The 20,429-nt window shown below is 32.6% G+C and overlaps 1 protein-coding gene across 2 annotated transcripts in view; it reads left to right on the forward strand.

Annotated features, from left to right (window-relative positions):
- Positions 1–11,486: 11,486 nt before the first annotated feature.
- LOC129806868 (GAS2-like protein pickled eggs) overlaps positions 11,487–20,429 on the forward strand; it is an 89,741-nt gene continuing 80,798 nt past the window's right edge. The window contains exons 1-2 of one of the 2 annotated variants that reach the window (XM_055855680.1): positions 11,487–12,216; positions 17,374–17,552. In XM_055855680.1, the coding sequence (XP_055711655.1) occupies positions 17,379–17,552 (174 nt within the window). In that variant the 5' untranslated portion in view covers positions 11,487–12,216; positions 17,374–17,378. Of the gene's footprint in view, positions 12,217–12,358; positions 12,379–17,373; positions 17,553–20,429 lie in introns of those variants that run through there. The other variant, XM_055855688.1, reaches the window with a different exon arrangement.

A 20,429-nucleotide genomic window follows, 5' to 3' on the forward strand; every position in this document is an offset into this window, starting at 1 on the left:
TGCTCTTGAACTTTCATGTAGTGTTATGTGCACTTAAATGTGATACCATTTAAGGGGATGATCAGTAATTTGTCTCTTTTGGGATGATGGTCAATGCTGCCGGCAAGATGTGAGGAACAACAAAAAGGCAAATGACCGCAAGTGGTGACTTTGGATGGCTATTTTTGGTTTGGGAAGTGAACCTTTTTTTTGTTGTTGTTGTATCCACCAAATATCTACCAACGGATTGTCGAGCGCACTCAAGGCAACCACTGTGAGGCGTACAGTTCAAACTCTGCACACTCAACAGAGCTGCAAAGAGTGTAGATGAAAAAAAACTATCTAGGCCTGTGTATTCTTGTTGATGTCAAAATTCATGAGTTTGTGGCCTGTGGACATCAATGGTAAGTTTGGCAAAGTCTTTTATTTTTATTTATTTATTTTTTTTACTTTAATACAATCAACCAGAGCTATAACTTTTTTGGACAACTGAGAATGAGAAGGTAATTCTCGATATTCATTTTATTATTCAATAATCTGCATATCTCATCTCTTAAATATTCAAGGTGTTTTGCATTAGTATAATTTTGCAAATCTTAAGTATCCATCCACCGACCACAAAATGGTAAGCAATATGTTGAACTATTAAAAGTAAGAATGCTTGCTTATTTCCGCTTGCGATATCGCAGTTGCGATCAGTCAACAAAGCCTATGCAATATTTTAGTTTTGAATTACAAAATTGAGAGGAACTCATATTAATTAAGAAATGCAGTTTCCAAGACTTAATTTCATAAAACAAAAACGTAAGTAAAGTGAAATTGTTAAAATGGTAAAAATTGTATTTCGTCAGTTAAATCAGCATTTGTCGTAACTTGCTTTTGATAACTTTTCAGGAGACGAAATTTTCAGATTCAGCTTTATTTTTTCTTAAAAATTAGCCCCGAATGCAATACTTTTGAGTCAAAATAATAAAAGTGACACTAATAAACTGTAAGTTAACTGGAAAAAATCTTTATAAAATGATCTAAAAGCTGAAATATTGAGACATATGTTAGAAGAAACACAATAATATTTTATCGTAACTTTCATCGTTTATAAAGCCGTAACTTTCAATGTATGGAAATATTGGAAGTTACGACAATTTTCTAAAATTCCTTTATTTGACTAAATTAGTCAATTATAGTCAATTAAATTGTTATCCCTGTCACCAAAAGCTTTAATTTCGTAACTTTTATTGAATAAATTTTGTGCGCCACGTCCCTTGTTTTGTTTTGAATTAATGACAAATGGGTAGGGATTTTTTCTCAGTTTTTTTTTCTCGCAAATATTGAATTAAAATGATTTCATGTTGCATTATTTGCACTGTCTTTGGATATTTGGAAGAGTTTGTGAACGTTTTAATGAGACATATTACATTTTTGCTGCAAATTACAAGCCACGCAAACGAGCAAAAAAAGTTACAGCAAATGATGATTGATGATTACTGAAAATTTTGTATGGGAATTTGTCGTAACTACCACAAAAATGGAAGTTACGACAAATTCTGATAAATTTTTATTAATTAAGGGCACTTACGATAATTTTTATTTAAAATAATTTTTATTGGGCTTATAAAAGTTTCTTTTTCTCAAGTGCGTTTAATAAACAAAATTGTGTTGATCGCAAAAATGAAGTTACGATAAATGATGATTTAACTGACGATTTGTATAAAACCCTGTGTTTGGCCAATTTATGTACAGGGGAGAGTGCCTATGCTTTGTACAATCCCAAGCTTCACAATGAATAAATTTTTCCTATGTTTCTGAATAAATGTGACTCCCCAATATATTTTAAAAACAGGACACTTTCCCCTGATTTTTAAAATATGGGTTCGATGAAACATATTTATTGAAAAACATAGGAAAAATTTAGTCATTGTAAAGCTTGGAAGCGTTGAAAGCATGGGAACTTTCTCCTATGGCTACAGCAGATTTGTATTTCGGTAAAGATGGTAAGTAAAAATTAAAAATGGTAAGTAAAAAATGGAAAATGGTAAATAGTGAAATATTAGTGACATAAGGAAAATTTAGAAGTTTTTTGAACCATTTTTATATTTTATTTACCAGAATGATTTTTTTACTTTACCAAAATTGGTTTTTTTAACTTATCAAACGTACTAATTTACTTACCAAAAAATGTTTTATGCGCATTTTTATTCACAATTTTGGCTCTTTCTTTCAAAAATTATCTTATGAACAGGAAATTTCAGAAGAGAACGCTCCTTTGGTCATGAAAAATGACCCTATCATATAAATTAGTGATTTTTGGACAGTTTTTTTTCTGTGGAAAACCTGAAATTTCTTTTGAATGTGCTTATTATTAAACTATTATGGTTCAGTTCCCCTATGATTCTCTGGAAATGCTGACCATTCACATGTTAATATTTCAGTTTAATTAATTTAGCACGTTTACTTCGAAGATTACTGAACACTTAGAACTAGAAAGCACGCATACTTAGCAGAACCCTTTTGGGGACTTGAGGACCCCCTTGGGGACTTACGAAATTCTTGTAAATCGTATAACTCACAAAAAAGTTCGTAAAAGTTTGTACTTTTTCACAAACTGTTTGTAAAATGATTTCTTAACAAGATTTTTTTGTTTTTTTTTATTACAAACTCTTGTTTGTACATTTTTTATTTGTCTGACAACGCTTCATGAACAACAACATTTTACGAACATTTGTGTATTTAGGAACATTTACAAACAAAGGATTTGTAAAAAACCAAAAAAATGCTCGTTAAGTTACGAACAATTTTTGTGAAAAACGTACAAACGTTTAGAAATTTTTTAGTGAGTTATCCGATTTACGAGCTTTTTGTGAGTCCTCATTGGGAATTCACAAAAGTTTACGAACAATTTTACAAAATATACCTACTATCTTACTAGTTATATAAGAATTTTTGATTTCATTAATTCTTGCGAACATCATAACCTTTTGCTACCACGAGTGTAATTAATGGCAGGAAATTCTAAATGCTGTATCTCCTAACTAGAATATTAAAACCCATATAATTTTTTTGTAGACTCATTTAAAATTTATACTCTCATTTCTAAAACACATCTAAGTGTTGCCCTGGTACACCTTTTAGGTCAGTATAATTTCATGAATATAAAAATTCGTTTCCCTTTCTTCCTCGAAAGATTTGCATAATGCCCAGCGCACAATACAGTAGACTCTCTCTCAATTTGGCAATTGGGACAAAATGTCATCCGGTTTATCGATAGATTTGGGCGTCAAAGCCTTTTTAAATTCCACAAAAAGCGTTCAATTATAAAGAATCACGATAAAATAGGAAGAACTACAGCGAATTTGAACAAATTTGCTTCATAATTAAACGTGAAATTGCCAACAAAATTTTTCATCTGATTGAAAAAGAGCTGATTGAGCGAGAGTCTATTGTAATTTTTGTTTGTAAACATGTTTTCAAAATTTTCTGTAAGAGTGAGCGAGATGACTAGATCAAGTTCTCACTTATGGCCTCTACACACTAGAGACATTTATGTTCATATTGAAGCAAATTCCATAGGCCTGTGTAGGAAAACTGTTCAATATGGACATAAATTTCTCTAGTGCGTAGAGGCCATTACTTTAATTGAATTGTCAAAAACACGTTTACAAAACAAAAGTTATTGTGCGTTGGGCATAAATCTATCCCACACTTTCGGTCTCAAAATTTGACTGAACTAAATTTAATTTAGTGTGATGTTCAAAATATGAAGAAGAGTACGAAATAAAGAGTAGGATAAACAAACATGCAAAGTTTTTAAGAATGAAAGGGATGTAAATTTTGACTTTATGTTCCTGATCGAACAGGTGTGCCGGGCTCATAAATCTTTGAATTGGCCATTAACCCTTTAAGGACCATTGGGTCACCGGTGACCCAAAAATGAAATTTTTCCTATGGCCTTCTAAAGTTGTGTTTAGCTCTAAAGTCAGAAAAAATGATTTTTTCTGACGCTCAATTTTTGACCTTCTCGTCCTTAAAGGGTTAAAGGATGATTCTAATTCTTCGATTAAGATACTTGTTAAAATGCCAAATTTATTTAAGCCGTATTGATTGAAATACTGATCAGAATGATCTTTTATACCATTAATTTTAGAAAATTTTGTAATAAGATTGAAATAGATTAACCTTTAACTCAGAAGAAAAAATCTCTAATTAGGTGAGATTTTTAAAAATCGCAGCTACTTATAATTCTAACAAAATCTCATGTCCTCCGATTGACTCCAAACTTCTCCAGAATGCGCTTCGCTACTTCTTGGTAACGAACTTATGGGTAGCTAAACAACTTTCACGGCCGTCCGTTCGTCCGGCTGTTCTTGGAGCTTCATAGCTCCCAAACTAAGAGAGATATCGACTTGCGGTTTTCGGCAAAGTTTATATAATATATCGGGTGAAAATTGCAACCTGGTGTATTGACCCCCCACCTCCCCACCCTTTTTTTCGTCATTTTGGTAACCTCGCTTTTTGTTTTGCAAATAGCTCAGCCCCTATGGCATCGATCAGACTCAAAATCTTATTGTGTTAACTCTTTCCGGACCGCAGCATATGCTGCAAGCCAATTTTCCCATTTTTTATTCAAAAATATCTAAGCTCAGGAATTAATTGAGGTCCTATAAAAAATATATAATATTACATTTGGACATCTTTGTAGTTTGTAATCATCCACAAGAATCGGATTTTTATCAGTTCTGAATAATTAAAAAAACATGGTTTTTCACAGAACATTCATATGCTGCTTTGGGTATTCAGAGTCCCAAAAGAGACGAAAGAGTTAAAGCTGGATCTTAGAGTTTTCGATCAAAAAAAACCGAAGTCCCTCGGACATTCCCGACCAAGCACCTGGCAAGTTGACTTCCCGACCCGAGTGTAAGGGGTCAAATTTGAAAAATTGACTGGCATGTATCTCCGGTTTTAATTAACATTTTGATCTATATTTTTGCTTGTGTGCTTATCTCGGTGAGCAGTTTCTGGCTGATAAGGCTCAATTTCATTTAAAAATAGCAGAAAAGGTTAAGACTCTTACCTGCAATAAATTGATCTAGGTTTATCTGTCCATTTAATTTCACTTTAAGTAAATTGGTATTATTTAATTATTACGACATTTGATAATTTTATGAAAGTATTATTTGGTCAAAATTTTTGGTAATTTTGTACTGCAATTCTCTATTTTCTTAATATTGAAAAAATATCAATTTATTTAAAGTGGTTTTAAGTGTGAAGCATTGGAAAAAAGATGCTATTATTTTTGTTGAAAATTATCAAATATTGTTTAACGTTTCCTAGGATTTTAGGAAAATAATCTGCACATAAAATAATTAAAATATTATTGAAAATATCATAAGTTTGACACAAGTTGATGTACTTCTTGGAAACTTAAGAGGTTGTAGGCCCTAAATCATGTGATTTGAAATCTAATCACAATTTATCAATATATGACAACTATACAGGTATAATTATTTGTATTATCTTTCCACAAAAAGTATATTGTTTCACTTTGAGATTACACCCTAATTTGATGATCTCTGATCTCTCTGATAATTAATTTGATACCAACTGTTGAATTCTCTATAATTTGCCATAAAACATGTTCATTTGATTCATTTGTGATAATGTCAGAAAGCCCCTTAGTTAGTTCTTATCTCTCTTTCGGTGCAAAAGTGACGAATTGTTATCGTAAAAATACTGAATTTTCAGCGATAAAGCAATTTTAGGTGATTACAGGGTGAAATTTCGAAGAAAAAGGTGACGAAAGAGTATAAATGACATAATCTTATCTATGGGATAAAAATTATGCATTTTGCTTCAACTCGGGTATGATTTTTCCGTAAGGGAAACTTGTAAATTACATTAAAATCTACCATAAATGTTGATGAAAATGAGAGGGAATGGTGTGTGTAATGTTGTAGTTCGATTAAATATGTTGACTGTGTAATTGTAGCGCCATTTATGGATGCAAAATTGTGTAGTAAAATCCCTCCAGTAGGTCAGACCGGTGAGTCGCCCCCGAACGAGAGGCGGAAGTGCTCTCCATGGCGTCTCATTCAAGTTCAATACTGAGACTTGTTGTTTATTAATTAAAGTGCACTTTATTAGTTCCACACCAGCTACTGGAGAGTGTGACGATCTCACCAGAGAGATGATGTTTTTTTTTCAGCTGATCTTGCAGAGATCGTGCTCAATTCACGATCAAGTGGCTAATTGTCGAAGGTCGTTTCATTTAAATTCACAGATTTGGAAATGGCATGGTCACAAGAAGTGTTAGTAGATCATTAGTGGAGTGGAGATTTTTTTTTCACTGCGAATTTATCAAATGTTTGCGTTCGAGAGTGCAGGTATACAAAAATTCTTGAGCAGTTTGATGGGTAAATTTGCCGAAAAGTGACCAAAGAGGAGGATTGATAAAGATGATTTCTGGGGTGTGGTGACTGTTTAAGAATTTGTTGATATTGACATCAAGAGAGGCTACAAATTAATGAAGTTTTCTTCTTATTTCGAACAATTTAAATGAATTATTCATTATACATTGGCAAACAGGATAATGGTATTTGCAGATGCAACAATTTAATAGCCTATGTAAAATTCCGATGCAAGTTGATTGGAAAAGTAACAAATTGCAATATAAATGGATCATTAACTGAACTCAAAATTGTTGTTTGATTAGTTCAATAGAATTTTTCTGCAAGCCATTTTTTTCTAGAATTTAGTTGAATTCAGTCATATTTGTATTTTAGATGTAAATTCTTAAACGAAAAACTTTATAATTTATAAAAGTTTATACTTTTTTTAGCGCTAAAAATTTCTTACTAAGTGATGGATGAGAAACTGTACAAAGATCTATCACTTTCGAAAATGAAATACCAAAATGGCGTTTTTACATATATTAGATGAGATCATATATTCTGTCAGTAGAAGAGGTAAAAAGCTTGGAGTGGTATATCTCAGCTCCTGATGAACATAATTGGATGAGTGAACTATTGTTGGAAAGCTTGGTTCATTAGCTTTCAGAATCTGGTATATGTAATTGGCTATGGGTAAATCATGGTCATCCAGAACCATTTATGTCGAAGAAGACACTTTTTGCAGCGTCATTTTTGACCATCTACTGCTGGGACCAGGAGTGACCCACAATTCTCGCACTTGGACTGTTCGTTAGAGGAACTCAAAGGGTATAATTTGTAGAAGAAACTTTTTTTTTGGACATCTTACTTTTTTTTATTCATCGACTTTTGCAAGAATTTTAACATTTTATACGCATAGAAAAAAATGACAAAAATCCTTCTATCTCATTTTCTGGACAAACTAATGAAGATATCGACTTGGAATGTTCTAAGTACTCCCCCATAAGTTGATCCAAGGAATCCAAATATCATATCAATTTCATCCCCACGTCTATCCTTCCCCTCCAGAAACCACTCTTTTAGGATTTTTGTAATTTTTTCCTTGCGTGTAAAATGTTAAAATTGTTGCAAAAGTCGATGAATAAAAAAAAGTAAGACGTCCAAAAAAAAAGTTTCTTCCACAAATTATACCCTTTGAGTTCCTCTAACGAACAGTCCAAGTGCGAGAATTGTGGGTCACTCCTGGTCCCAGCAGTAGATGGTCAAAAATGACGCTGCAAAAAGTGTCTTCTTCGACATAAATGGTTCTGGATGACCATGATTTACCCATAGCCAATTACATATACCAGATTCTGAAAGCTAATGAACCAAGCTTTCCAACAATAGTTCACTCATCCAATTATGTTCATCAGGAGCTGAGATATACCACTCCAAACTTTTTACCTCTTCTACTGACAGAATATATGATCTCATCTAATATTTTTTTCTTTTTTATCGTATTTTTTTCAATTAGTTCCTAGAGGGTTGAATCTAATACAATTTGTTTCGAATCATTAGAAAGGTCTTGAAATATTCTGTAAGGCAGTAGTAAATGAGATTAAGCACTCAAATAAGGAGGATTTGTTTATTCTTATTTTGACTTGAATGAATCTATCTCTCTTGAAAACTTCTGAAAAATTTAAAGTCAAAATTAAAGATCTCTTATTGTGAGTTAAAAACTAATTACGTTCAGACTTAAAACTAAAAAGAATTTAAAGTAGTATGTCGTTTTAATTTCAGCTTAGTTGAAAACTTAAAGAAAATGAAACGATAAAATTAAAAATTATTATCATAGAATAGGAATCACAATTTAAAGGCTAATAGATTTATCTCAGAATTGAAGTGTTAATACTCATGTTCCTTATTACGATTTTCTGTTTACAAAAATGTAATTTGCTAAAAGTCGGACAGCGCTGAATGTCGGACTTTGAAAAATGACTTTAGTCCATAAATATACCTAAGAAGTTGAGCTCCTTCTTAAGTGTCCGCCTTTCCAAATTTTACCCTAGAGTTTTTATTATAAAACGCGAAATTGCTTATTTCTATTGTTGTTTTTTCTTTAATATTACCGTTTAACAAAATAAATAACTATTTTTAATAAAATAAAAATAACAAACATGAAGTACACATTGCTAGCCGTACCTTTGATAATTTAGGGTAACTGCACCTAAATTTCGTCATAGTTGCATGTAAGCGTAAACGCCAAAATCTTAAAATTGGCATGTAAAATTTTTAATACAACTTGCTTTTTTTCGTTACTTTTTTGAAAGGCGTGTTTTTTGGATCCTTGTAGATAAGGTAAGAGAAGTATATATCGGCCATGTACCTTGTATCGGCCAGCTTGCAGAAGATATCGGCCACCAAGATAAAAATGAATATTTAAAAATTACTAACTACGTTTTACCAATTATCTAATACAAAATATATTACGTTTGTTCATATATGATCTTCTGAATTAAGTTTTTCGTCGACTTTTTAACAAAATATAATTATTCATCTAATTAATTGAATCACTGTGTCAGAGTCTTAATCAAAAAGTAGCCATTTCTCAAATTCTTATGATTTTATACTAGAATTTCAGTGACACAAAATAAGGAATTATACCTTATTTAAATGATTTACGAATCTGTCTGAATGAAAAAAAATACTACTCAATTATTCTACTTTTAGTATCAAAGAACTTTTTAATTATCTCGCTACGAATAATTAGAATTAATTTGTTAATTGAGAGGAAGTACGTTTTGTTCCAAGTACAGAGCTCACCGGCCATTTTTCATCGCATTTCGATGTCATGTTCGCGAGCAGTTGAGGTTATGTCGGTAATGTTTTTGTTGTGAAAAAGGATTTCCTCAGTGTGAATTTCGCATTTTATCAATGTTAAACATCTTGAAGGAGGTCTTTTAGAAACTGCAATATCAGGGAAAAGATTGAAAAATGTGCTGGATGTCATGACGGCACGAGAATCTTCTTGAAAATAACTGCAAAGTATGGAGTGTCCAGAATGATCCTGAATGATAAACTTTGCGGAAGGCATTCAAAAGGGAAATCACTGGTAAGCTTGTATTACGTAAGTTTGGGAACCGGAGGATCGTGAATCAAGCCGAAACTGGATTTCTTATCCTTAAGTCCGAGCTCCAGGATTGGATCAAAAATATGGTGGAAATGAGAAGATGCAGACAACCTTCACCAAAAATCTCCCTGGAAAGTGCTAAAAAGTGGTCCTGATGGTTGGGTTCTGGTAAGGGGTGGATGTCAGAGAGTGTTTCTTCGAGTACAACGTAATCAATTAGAAAAATATTCAAATTTATGATATTTTTTTGGGTTTTATTTTCCGGCCGATGCCTGCTACACTCCTGGCCGATATCTTCCTCATCTGCTTTTATATGGCCGATGCAATATGCGCAGTGCATGATTGCAATTTTACCATTTTTTTAACTAATTTCTCTAAATAGTAAGAAATCAAATGTTGATATATAGATAGATGTAATACTGGAGTTCCAATTGGCATATTTTAGAATGTCAAAAACTGGTTTAGATCATTTATTTTAAGCGAATTATGGAGTATTTTTCTTAACTGGCCGATACATACCTCCCTTACCTTAGTTAATCGTCTTTCTATTCTCTAAAATCATTCTTAATAATTTTAAAATGATTAAAAATATAGACTTAGCTTTGGGTAATATTTCGGCTACCTTAATTCTCATAGTTCCTTGCCCTTCCGGAATCCTTCTTAAGTCATTTTCGGAACATCTTTTTCGTAAAAGCGAGATTTTTTGTTTTTTATGCGCTGTATAATCTCTACAGTGCGCAAAAACTAAAAATTAATGGAAATTTGAGAAATAAAAGAGGTGGCCGAAATTGCAAGCTGGCCGAAAATTTGTACAGTTACCCTATTTTATGTTTAATTTCAAATTTTCAGTTTTATTAAAAAATAAAACACCTCAGTTTTTCCTATGTTGCTTAATATATCTTTACCATGGAAATATATTTTAACAGTTATTTTTAAGCTTCACATTTTTGGAAAAAATTGAAAACCTAGCCCTTTCGTCCTAGGTTCAAAAGTAAAAATTAAAAATAGGCCCAGAACTTTTATTTGACTGCATAATTTGTAAAAGAGTAAGAAAGTAATAGAACATTTGAGCTCTTAATTCTAATGTTGCGAATTCGATTCCTTATTATAAGTTTACAATATTTTCCAAAATTTGCTACGTTAGGCGTCTTCCTTTAATATTCTTTAACAAACATTTTTTTTATTCATAGGTTCACTGACGATTTTTGAAATATTTTATGTTTGAATTTTACATTTTTTTTTCACTTTTTTGCATATTCTAAGATTTTTTATTTAAGAAATCAAGAGTACTTATTGTTTATTTTTAACTTTATGCATTTTAAGAACAAGTATTGAAAAAATATTCAACAGATTTCTGAGACTATCGCTGTTAACTCTTTCCGGACCATAACATTTATCCAGCGAACCAATTTCGCGATTTTTTGATCAAAAATATCTTAGCTCAGGAATTGATCAGGCAGCCTGATTCAGGCTCCTATACTAAAAATATCCTAAATTTGAATATCCGTTTGCAATCATCCACAAACATCGGATTCAATTCTAAATAGATGAAAATTGTTTTTTTTTTCAGAATTAAGTGAGATTCTTTTTTTTTTCTTTGGGTACTCAGACTCCCAAAGGATGCGAAAGAATTAACAATAGGATTCCAATTTGAACAAACCCTTTAAATTTTAAAGTCCATCATTAGCTTTGATGTGAATTTGATTGCGAATGAAATGGAGAGCAAATTTGTTCTTTTTATTTTTGGCTAGAATTTAGAATCTTTTCTGCCATCTCCGTGGACGAGGGCTATGTTGATTTGGGCGCGCAGGGAGGTCATGGAGCTGGGTATCTCTCCCGCCAGAAAAAAGGAACATTCAGTGTATGCCAATAACTTCTCCAGCAACGCGACTGTAGAGAGTGTTGTTGTTCCTCTTAGGTCTGTGGAGCCATTGAAGGTTGTCCCACTCTGGCCAATTGTGCGTCTCTCCGGGGTAGGAGCGATAGCCAACAGCCGAGAGACTAGACACCGTGCAGCGAGAGTTCTCCGACTTCAGTCAACTGCAGTCTCCGGTTTGGTGAAGACGGTTTTAGCAAGTGTTTCTGTGCGCATGCGCGCATTTAACACTCTGATTGCAAGAAATATTATCTCCCTTGTGGTGTGTCAAAGTCACAAAATAATTCATATACTCTGTATAATCTTTTGGACTATTTGATAAATCTGCCTTATGCATAATGTGGTAATCGCATGTAATTCAGCGCTAAGAAAGCCACCAGATTGAGCGCCGGCTCTCAGATTTATTTTTGCCAGAGCGTTTTATTTTCGTTTGGAGGCGCCTATAATCACTTTTGCTCCCTGCAAATTCTCTATTATATATTTTTTTTGTCGTCGACGCGTAACAAACTGTTCATATCGAATGACTGTGAGACAAAACTTTGGATGAGTGATATTATTAATTATTCTACGGATTCGCACATTTTTCCTTCCGTCTGGCAAAAACGCGCAAAAGTGCCGACGAATGAGTCATTTTGCCTTGCACACCCAACTATTGAAAAAAAAAGAAGAAATAGTGTAATTTTTGTGGAGAAATTTTTTGGGTAAAACAACCTGAATTTTTATCATAGAGCTTATCAATTGTGTGGACAGAAAAGTGCTATTCTTCTCACTTACTTTTTTTTTCGTCGACCATTCACCAAACACGATAAGTCACTATCAGTGACGAGACTTGCGAGATTGATTGGTTGATAAGGATCTGCGAAAATAAGGTAATAATTGAGTTTATTTTATTACCACCTGAGCAATACTAGACAATATTAGTTCCACAATCCAATGCCGAAAATTAATTGATTTCCTGGCGAAATGCTAAAAGAACGTGCCAAGAAATAATTAACAGTCGTTTAAGTTGAAAAACCCACTGAGTGATTAGAGTAAGCAAAATGATGTTTTGTTCCTTTTGTTCCATTGTTTCAACTGCCACATACTCTTTGTGATTATTCAGTGAAGTGATAAGAAGTTTGAGGGTTTTTTTTGTCGCCTTGGCCAAACTCTCCTTGCACCAGATAGTGCCAAAAGTGAGACAGGCAAGGAATGTGGGTCATATAACCAGGAACTTGGGGAGAATCACTATTAAATTTAAACACACATTTCAAGCACAAAATTAAACACAAACGCGTTACATGGTGGAAATTACTCAATTGCACATTGCCGGGCGGTCAGCATGAGACGCCAGGCCAAAATACCTGCTCCTCTTGCTCAGTTAGAATTTCAGCAGTACCATCAAAAACATGAAATAGAAACGAAATGGGTCACATAATGCTGTCTTGGGAATTTTTCCATGCAAAATGCTCCTCTGATCTCTGTCCATTTCCAATGAATTGGAGTTTTTCCAGTAGCGTCATCCCCCAGAAGTCTGATGGGGAAATGGTGAAAATCGTCTAGACAGACGATAGTTTTCTCTATTTTTTCCACACACATACAACTCCAAGAAAATCATCCACCTTCTAAGAACTTCAACAATTTATTCATGTCACCTTCAACCACAAGTTGGTAACATGAAAATGCTGAATCGATAGTCCATGCCACTGAAATTGAGGAATTTCGCGTTTCTCTATCGTTTGTTAATTTCAATACCACAAGAAGAATTTTTTCCCCATTGTAAGTTCAATTTTATTTTATAAAAAAGGGAAATCCTCAAGTTTTGTGCAAAACTTGCATTCCCGGAATTTTTTTTTCAATATTTTATTAGTGAAATTCATCAAAATACCTCCCTGGGTGATTAAATGGAATATGGTAATTTATTCCACTCCTCGAGGGTGAACAACTCAAACGAGTATATGTTTTAGTTAAAATCACTTCTATTTCTGCATTTCACCTGAACACTTATTTTTAAAGGTGACATTCCTATAAAGCAGCGCATATCGCAATTTTTCAACTTAATTTGGTCTCAAGTTGACTTTCATAAAATAATTTTATTTTTTAAAGTTTGGACTATACGAAGACAGCTGTCTAGTCAGTCAATTTTATGAGAGAGAAATCCATTAATACTTGTCTGATCAGAGGTTTACACCCCTTCATTTATTATCTAATTTGAATTTTGGGGGGCGGATTTAGTGCCAGTCCCAAAACCAGGTAATAATATCTTAATTAACTTACACTAATAAAAAACAAAACTTTCAGGATACTTCTTCAGGTTTTTGCCGGAGATATTCAATTCATAGACTCTGTACAAAAACCTCTAGGTAAAATTAATAGATTTTTAAATGAAAAATTGCTCATTATGTCATTATAAGATTCACATTTTTAATGATGGATTTTCATAGTCATATTGGTCATATTCAGTGGTTTCACTCTCTCTTTCTCTCAATGATGATTAATACGTAAAGGAAACAAGTTAATTGTTTCCCATAGAAGAAATTCTTATCAGATGGCCTATGAATCAGTGGTTAGGTCGATTGTTATATAAAGTGATTAAAATAATTTTAAAGTGAAATTCAAATTTGACCCAATCATTTTCTGATTGATGATGAACAAGACTTCTTATACCATTTCTGATTAGTCAGCTTAATTGTTGCAAATATTTCCAATCAGTGAAAGTTTTATTGGAAAAAAATTAAATTCAAAATTTTAAAGTTAAAGAATTCCTATTGGAGACTTACGAAATGCTCGTAAATCGTATAACCCACAAACAAGCTCGTAAAAGTTTGTTTTTTTCACCAACATTGTTCGTAACATGATCACTTGACGAACATTTTTTGTACTTTTACAAACATATGTTCGTAAACACACAAAAACACGTTTGTAGCATTTTGTCATTTGTTTGTAAATTTCTGTTTGTCTGACGAACATTCTACGAACAAATGATGAAATTTTACGAACATTTTTTGTTTACCCAGTGTCTTTACGAACATTTACGAACAAATGTTTGCAAAAGTACAAAAAATGCTCGTTAAATGATCATGTTACGAACAATATTTGTGAAAAAAGTACAAACTTGTCATTTGTTCGTAAAATTTTATCAGACAAATAAAAATATAGGGTAAGTGTGCCAAATTCCGGCCAGCTTGCAATTTCGGCCACCTTCTTTGTTCCTCGAATTTCCATGAACTTTTAGATTTTACGTACTCTAGGGGTTATAACAAAAAATGTTGCTTCGACAAACGAGATGACGTGAAAAAGACATTGGAAGAATTCCCGAAGGGCAAAGAACTATGAGAATGAAGGTGGTCGAAATAGGGCACCAAAGCTATGCCTATATTTTTATTCATTTTAAAATGTATTAAGAATGATTTTAGAATAAATAAAGACGGTAAACTCTTTACAAGGTTCCAAGCAACACTCTTACAAAAGAAAGAATAAAAAAAAATCAATTTGTATTTAAAATATTACATTTCAAACTTGAGACTTTGACGCTTGCATGCAACTATGCCGAAATTTGGCACACTTACCCTACGAACAGATTTTTAAAAGAAAGCAAGTATTTTTTATTAAAAGAATAACAAAAAATGCTTGTCAAATGACCATGTTACGAATAATCTTTGTGCAAAAATACCTACAAACTTTTACGAATTTTTTAGTGAGTTATACAATTTACGAGCATTTAGTAAGTCCACAATATGAATTCACAAACATTTACGAAAAATTTTACGAAATATTTTTTTCTGAGTAATATAGATTCACTGAAGAGAACATCAAAATCGATTAATCGAAATTAGAAATATTTAAAGATATAATAAAAATTGATTTTGCGACTTAAAGTAAAGGATTAAGGCTCGTTTAACCTTTCAGTTTTATTTGTAGGGGAGACTGGGGCAAAAAGTCACAAAACGGATATTTTATTTTTTTACAAGCTACCCTAGCGCCCTAGAAATTTCTAATCAGTGCAGTTTTATTGGTAATTTACTGCTCTACAACTTTGTGAAAGTCATTTTCCTCTATTGTGTAAGGAAATACATTTATCGAGCTGTTTTCTAAAAGGTAATTTTGTGACCATTCTCAAAAATGCTGGGGCAAATAATACCAGGTATGGGATGTTATCATATTTTGATATTTTGGGCTTTCGTAAATTTGAAAAAAAATAGCTAGGTGACATATTTTTATAGAAAATTTATTCCTCTACATACACAGTTTTAAAACACAGTTTTCTCTATCTGAACGAGAAAAGTGATTTTCAAGCTATTTTAGAAAAAACACACAAGAGACTGCTAATCGTTTGACCAATGCAAACAAAAATCGGCGAAACATGGAAATGACGTTTCTTCTTGCGGTGACACATCAGAAATTGCTTCGGTCTTTGTTACTTTTTGCTCCATACCTTTTGTTACTTTTTACCCCAAGTCGTCATTTTTAATAAAAGGAATCCTGGAGAAAAGAATCTTTGTAAAATCCTAAAATAAATAGTGGTTTCGTATTCAAAGAGTCCAAATCATTTAGGAAATATTTACCAGTGCATCAATTTTGGAAAATAAATAGGTCAAAATTGATATCTGCTGTAAGCAAAACATTTTAAAAAATGGGCTAAAAATTTCAATATTTTTTTTATTTTCTGAAATTCTTGTTCGAATTCTAAGAAACTTGTGACTTTGAAGAAGGTCTATGGAGGCTATCCATAAAAAAATTTTAAGCCGCTATCTCTTTTATCTTGGAAGATATTGAATTTTAAAATTTTCAATTTGTGACTTTTCGCCCCAGTCTCCCCTACTATATATTTTTTAATATCGGTCAGATATGTAACACCAGAAAGATTGCTAAAGCGCTGCATTTTTCAAGATATTATGAAACTGAAATGTTAAGAAAAGCTCTAAGAAGAAAATACCTTAAAATGTCAAAATTTGTTCAAAATGGTTTTAAAATTTTAGAATTTTTGGGAAAACTTTAAAACTGTCTTTTTTGCTATGATTTTTCTTATCTGATCCATAAAAAGTTAATTAATTTTACTTTTAATAACAAGTTTGATGAAAGTCTGAAATTATACTAAAATATGACACCTCAAAGGATTTTGTTCTCTCTGTGGAGTTTGAGCAATAACAATTTAAAAAGCTTCATAAATAAGTTAGCAAAAGTTCAATGAAATCTATCAAATATTAAAACTTCCCAATTCATGCCTTTAAAACTTTGTTTTATTGAAATATTTATTATTTTTAATATTATAGAAAATAGTTTGTAATGTTTCAGTAAAATTTGGTTGGAAGAAAATATTGGATTTTTTTTAAATCCTATTTTTGTCTATATATATTTTTTTAAATTCAAAAACTTCAGATTTTGCCTACTAGAGGGGGAGTGGGGCACCTTTGAATTGGGGCACTTTTGAAATAGGGCTTTTTTCTCATATTCTTAAATAAAATTGAACCTTACCATGATGTAATTTAGTTCCACGAATCGCACGAATCAATTATGAAGCTAAATTTAATTACAATAAGGCCCAGTTCCGTTTAATAATAGGAGAAAAAAGCCATATTTTAAAGATTCCCCTACATTATTTAATATTTTATTAAGAAATTTTCAAGTATTGCACGGAAAACTGAAGAAAAAATAAACATTTTATGAACTGAAACGTTCAAAATCTGTAGGATTTCACTGATTTGGTAGAGCATAACGTTCAGTAATGTTCTGTATCAAATTCTCATAAATCATTTGTTCATATTACATCAACCCCTTAGCCTTTTCCCATCAGCCTGAGTGATTTTAATCCCATTTCTGCATTAGGTAAATTGTGGCAAATGAGAAATGATTTCCCTGCCATTTGCAGTTTAAGCTAAATTTCCATAATGTAAAGTGTCTGGTTGAACACCCGCAATATCACAGACATTCCTCCTGTTCCACTTTTATCGGGGAGTTGCAGTCAGGCGAATGCGCTCTGAGTCCTGCAACCACGTGGGGAATTAGGATTCAGGAATTTTAACTCCTTCCTTTCTTTGGTATTGCAGCAAAAATGGCCACTGTACTACTCGAGGCACGTCCATATCGCCCTTTCAAATCCAGTGAGGAATACCTCTACGCTATGCGGGAAGATTTAGCTGAATGGCTAAATACCATGTATCCGGAATTGCGAATAAATGTGGACAACTTTATGGATCGTCTGGATACAGGAGTGGCTCTCTGCAAAGTGAGTAGACTTTTTCCTTTATTGTCTAGCCCCTACATGGGTTTTTTCTACATATATATTCATTTCTTGAGGACGTCTCAAGATGATGGAATTTTCTGTGCGAAATTGATGAATGAGCCCTTGAGAATTGCACACCACTTCTTATTTTTTTTTGTACTATGTCGAGTGGGCTTTATTGAAAATGGAAACAGTGGTTTATGGGCAGTAGGATGATTTTAATCTCAAGTAGAATTCTATTGATTCAAAGTTAGTGCCTCTGAGACTCTCTGCGTCCAAATACATTTGCATCGTGTTAAATCAATTTACAACTTCACACTGCTTTGAATATTTGAATATTGAAAGTAAACTTACTTCTTACAATAGGGCTAAAAGCAAAAAAATAACCATAAGTGATGATTTTTGAATGTCTTGCACATATTGAGAATTTCATATTTTGTATACATTACAGAGTGGCTTGGATGAAATGATCTCAATTGTGTTTTAGTGCTATATTGGCTTTAGGCTTAGGGATTAATCCTTTAAGGAAGTTAGTAAATTCGATTAAGCAATTCCTGGAAGAAGAAGGACCTTTTTTTTCTTAATATTTGTGTTTTAAAGAATATTTCACAATTTTTATCCATTAAGAATTTTTTGGACTTCCGCTTATTTACTAAATTTCGATGGCTCAGAATAAGAAACGAATAACTCGCAAAAGGGAAATTTTCTGTGTCTTGAGAAATTATTCTACACATTATCCGCCGTATAATTTCATCCCTTTAAGGATTTTTAAATTCGGGATTTTGGCTTTCGGGATTTTGATCCGTTCGGGATTTTGGTGTTCGGGATTTTAACTGCCTCCGGTTTTAGAGATACCCAGACGGACATTTCGTACTTATATGAAAATGCCGTTGGATCATTCCTAATAGGGTAAATGTGCCAAATTTCGGCATAGTTGCATATAAGCACCGAAGTCCTAAGTTTGAAATGCATTATTTTTAATTCTTATTGTTATTTTTTGTTACTTCCTTTTCGGGAGGGTTGTTTGGAACCTTGAAGACTGGTTTATCATCCTTTTCTTTAAATCACTTCCTAAAATATTGAAAAATTAATAAAAATATGAACATTGCTTTGGGTAGTATTCGGGCCATTTTGTGTGAAATTCCGGCCACCTTTTTTCTGACCACTTTTTGTGACTCAATGGACAGAAAATTTCAAAACGTCAAACGGAACGAGTTTAATATTTAGTTTAATACGTTTATATGACCCACAATACATGAGATCTTCTGTGTAATTTGTCCTGAAGACCTGAAGAGTAGCATCTCAAATTTACGCGCAGATTCCCGTAGCAATTTGCCCTTCATGAACTCTTCCAATGCCTTTTCCACATCATCTTTTTCATAGAAGCGATGGTTTTTTTCTCTGGACATTGTAGAACTCAGAAATTGAAAAAGAAAACATAAAATGAATAAGAAATTTAGGAAAGCAAAAGATGTTGCCGGAATAGGCAACACTACCTCACCGTATATACTTTGAAAAGTAATCAATTTTCATGAAAAACACCGAAGGAAAACCTTCTGCACTTCACCACAAATCGTAAGACTACTAGAAATACAATCGATCTGTCACATTTTTTGTAAGACTTTTCACACTGAGTTACAACGCAATTTAAATTCAAATTATACCTAAAATTTAATGATTTTTGTGTTAATACGTCCTAAAATGAATAAAAATTTAAAATCAAAATTAATTCATTGAAATTACACTCAAAGTGGCCGAAATTAGAAGCTGACCGAAATTTGGCACACTTACCCTAATGGTTTTTCAAGGTCAAAGTTTAAAAAGGCTCTAGAGAGCGTATTTCTAAACCGATTCATATAATGTGATGGATAGTTGATAAGGTTTTGAAAGTTGAAAAGGAATTCCTGACAAGCCTAAATCGATTCTTATCGCTTTTTTTTTAAAATATTTATCCGAATTTTCATCTAAAATTCAACTTATATTACCCCTAAGATATTTTTAGCAATTTAGTGATTTATGAATCGGTTTAGATCGGTTGTGAACTGATAAATGATAAATGATGCAAAAAGTACTTTTGAGGCATATTATCTAAGTCATGAGCTCGAACATTTCGCAAAGCCTGGGACACTTTGCCACCCCTTTTTAAAAATAATCTTTGCCGCCCAAGAAAAGCTTTAACTTTAACAAAGAAAACTCACTAGTTATAAAAAGCATCATATTTATATGTTGACGATCTCTGGCAGTTCATTGATCTGATTTTTGGAATCACAGCTACTACACGTCCTGATAAGCTTATCACTGCCTTTTTCCAATATGAGAAGAAAATTACTCATTACTCGATACATTATTAAAATTTAAATTGTTCATCACTATCTATAAATATTTATGAAGTATGTCTTTTTATAATACAACTAATATTTAGAGAATTTAGACACTTTCTTTGGGACACCCTGTAGTTTTGGGATGAGAATATAAAAATAGCTTTTCATCAATATGCATTAGTTTTTGGAAGAATGCAAAAAAGAACTTCCTATACGTAGATGACTGTTGAAATGGGGTACTCCCGGATGGTGCAAGAAACTTTACTAAGAGGGAACAAATCTTGTGGATTTTTCATGATGTGTGGTACAGAGACTATGCATCTTGTGAAATGTGTGGCATGGAAAAAAAAAGTGAAAAATGCCGTGGGGGAAAATTTTGTGCAGAGAGACAAGTGAAACAGGGCATAGAAGGGGAAACTAACTGAATATAATGAAAAAGAGATTAACTGAAGAATTGTATAAGATGAAGAAAGAAAGGTTATTGCCACCTCCCGCATATTTCTCCATCTCATTGCAATCACATGTATATGTAGGATATTGAGGGAAAAGCCCCGTAATT

Source organism: Phlebotomus papatasi, chromosome 1 (genome assembly GCF_024763615.1).
Source record: "Phlebotomus papatasi isolate M1 chromosome 1, Ppap_2.1, whole genome shotgun sequence".
Lineage (NCBI taxonomy): Eukaryota > Metazoa > Arthropoda > Insecta > Diptera > Psychodidae > Phlebotomus > Phlebotomus papatasi.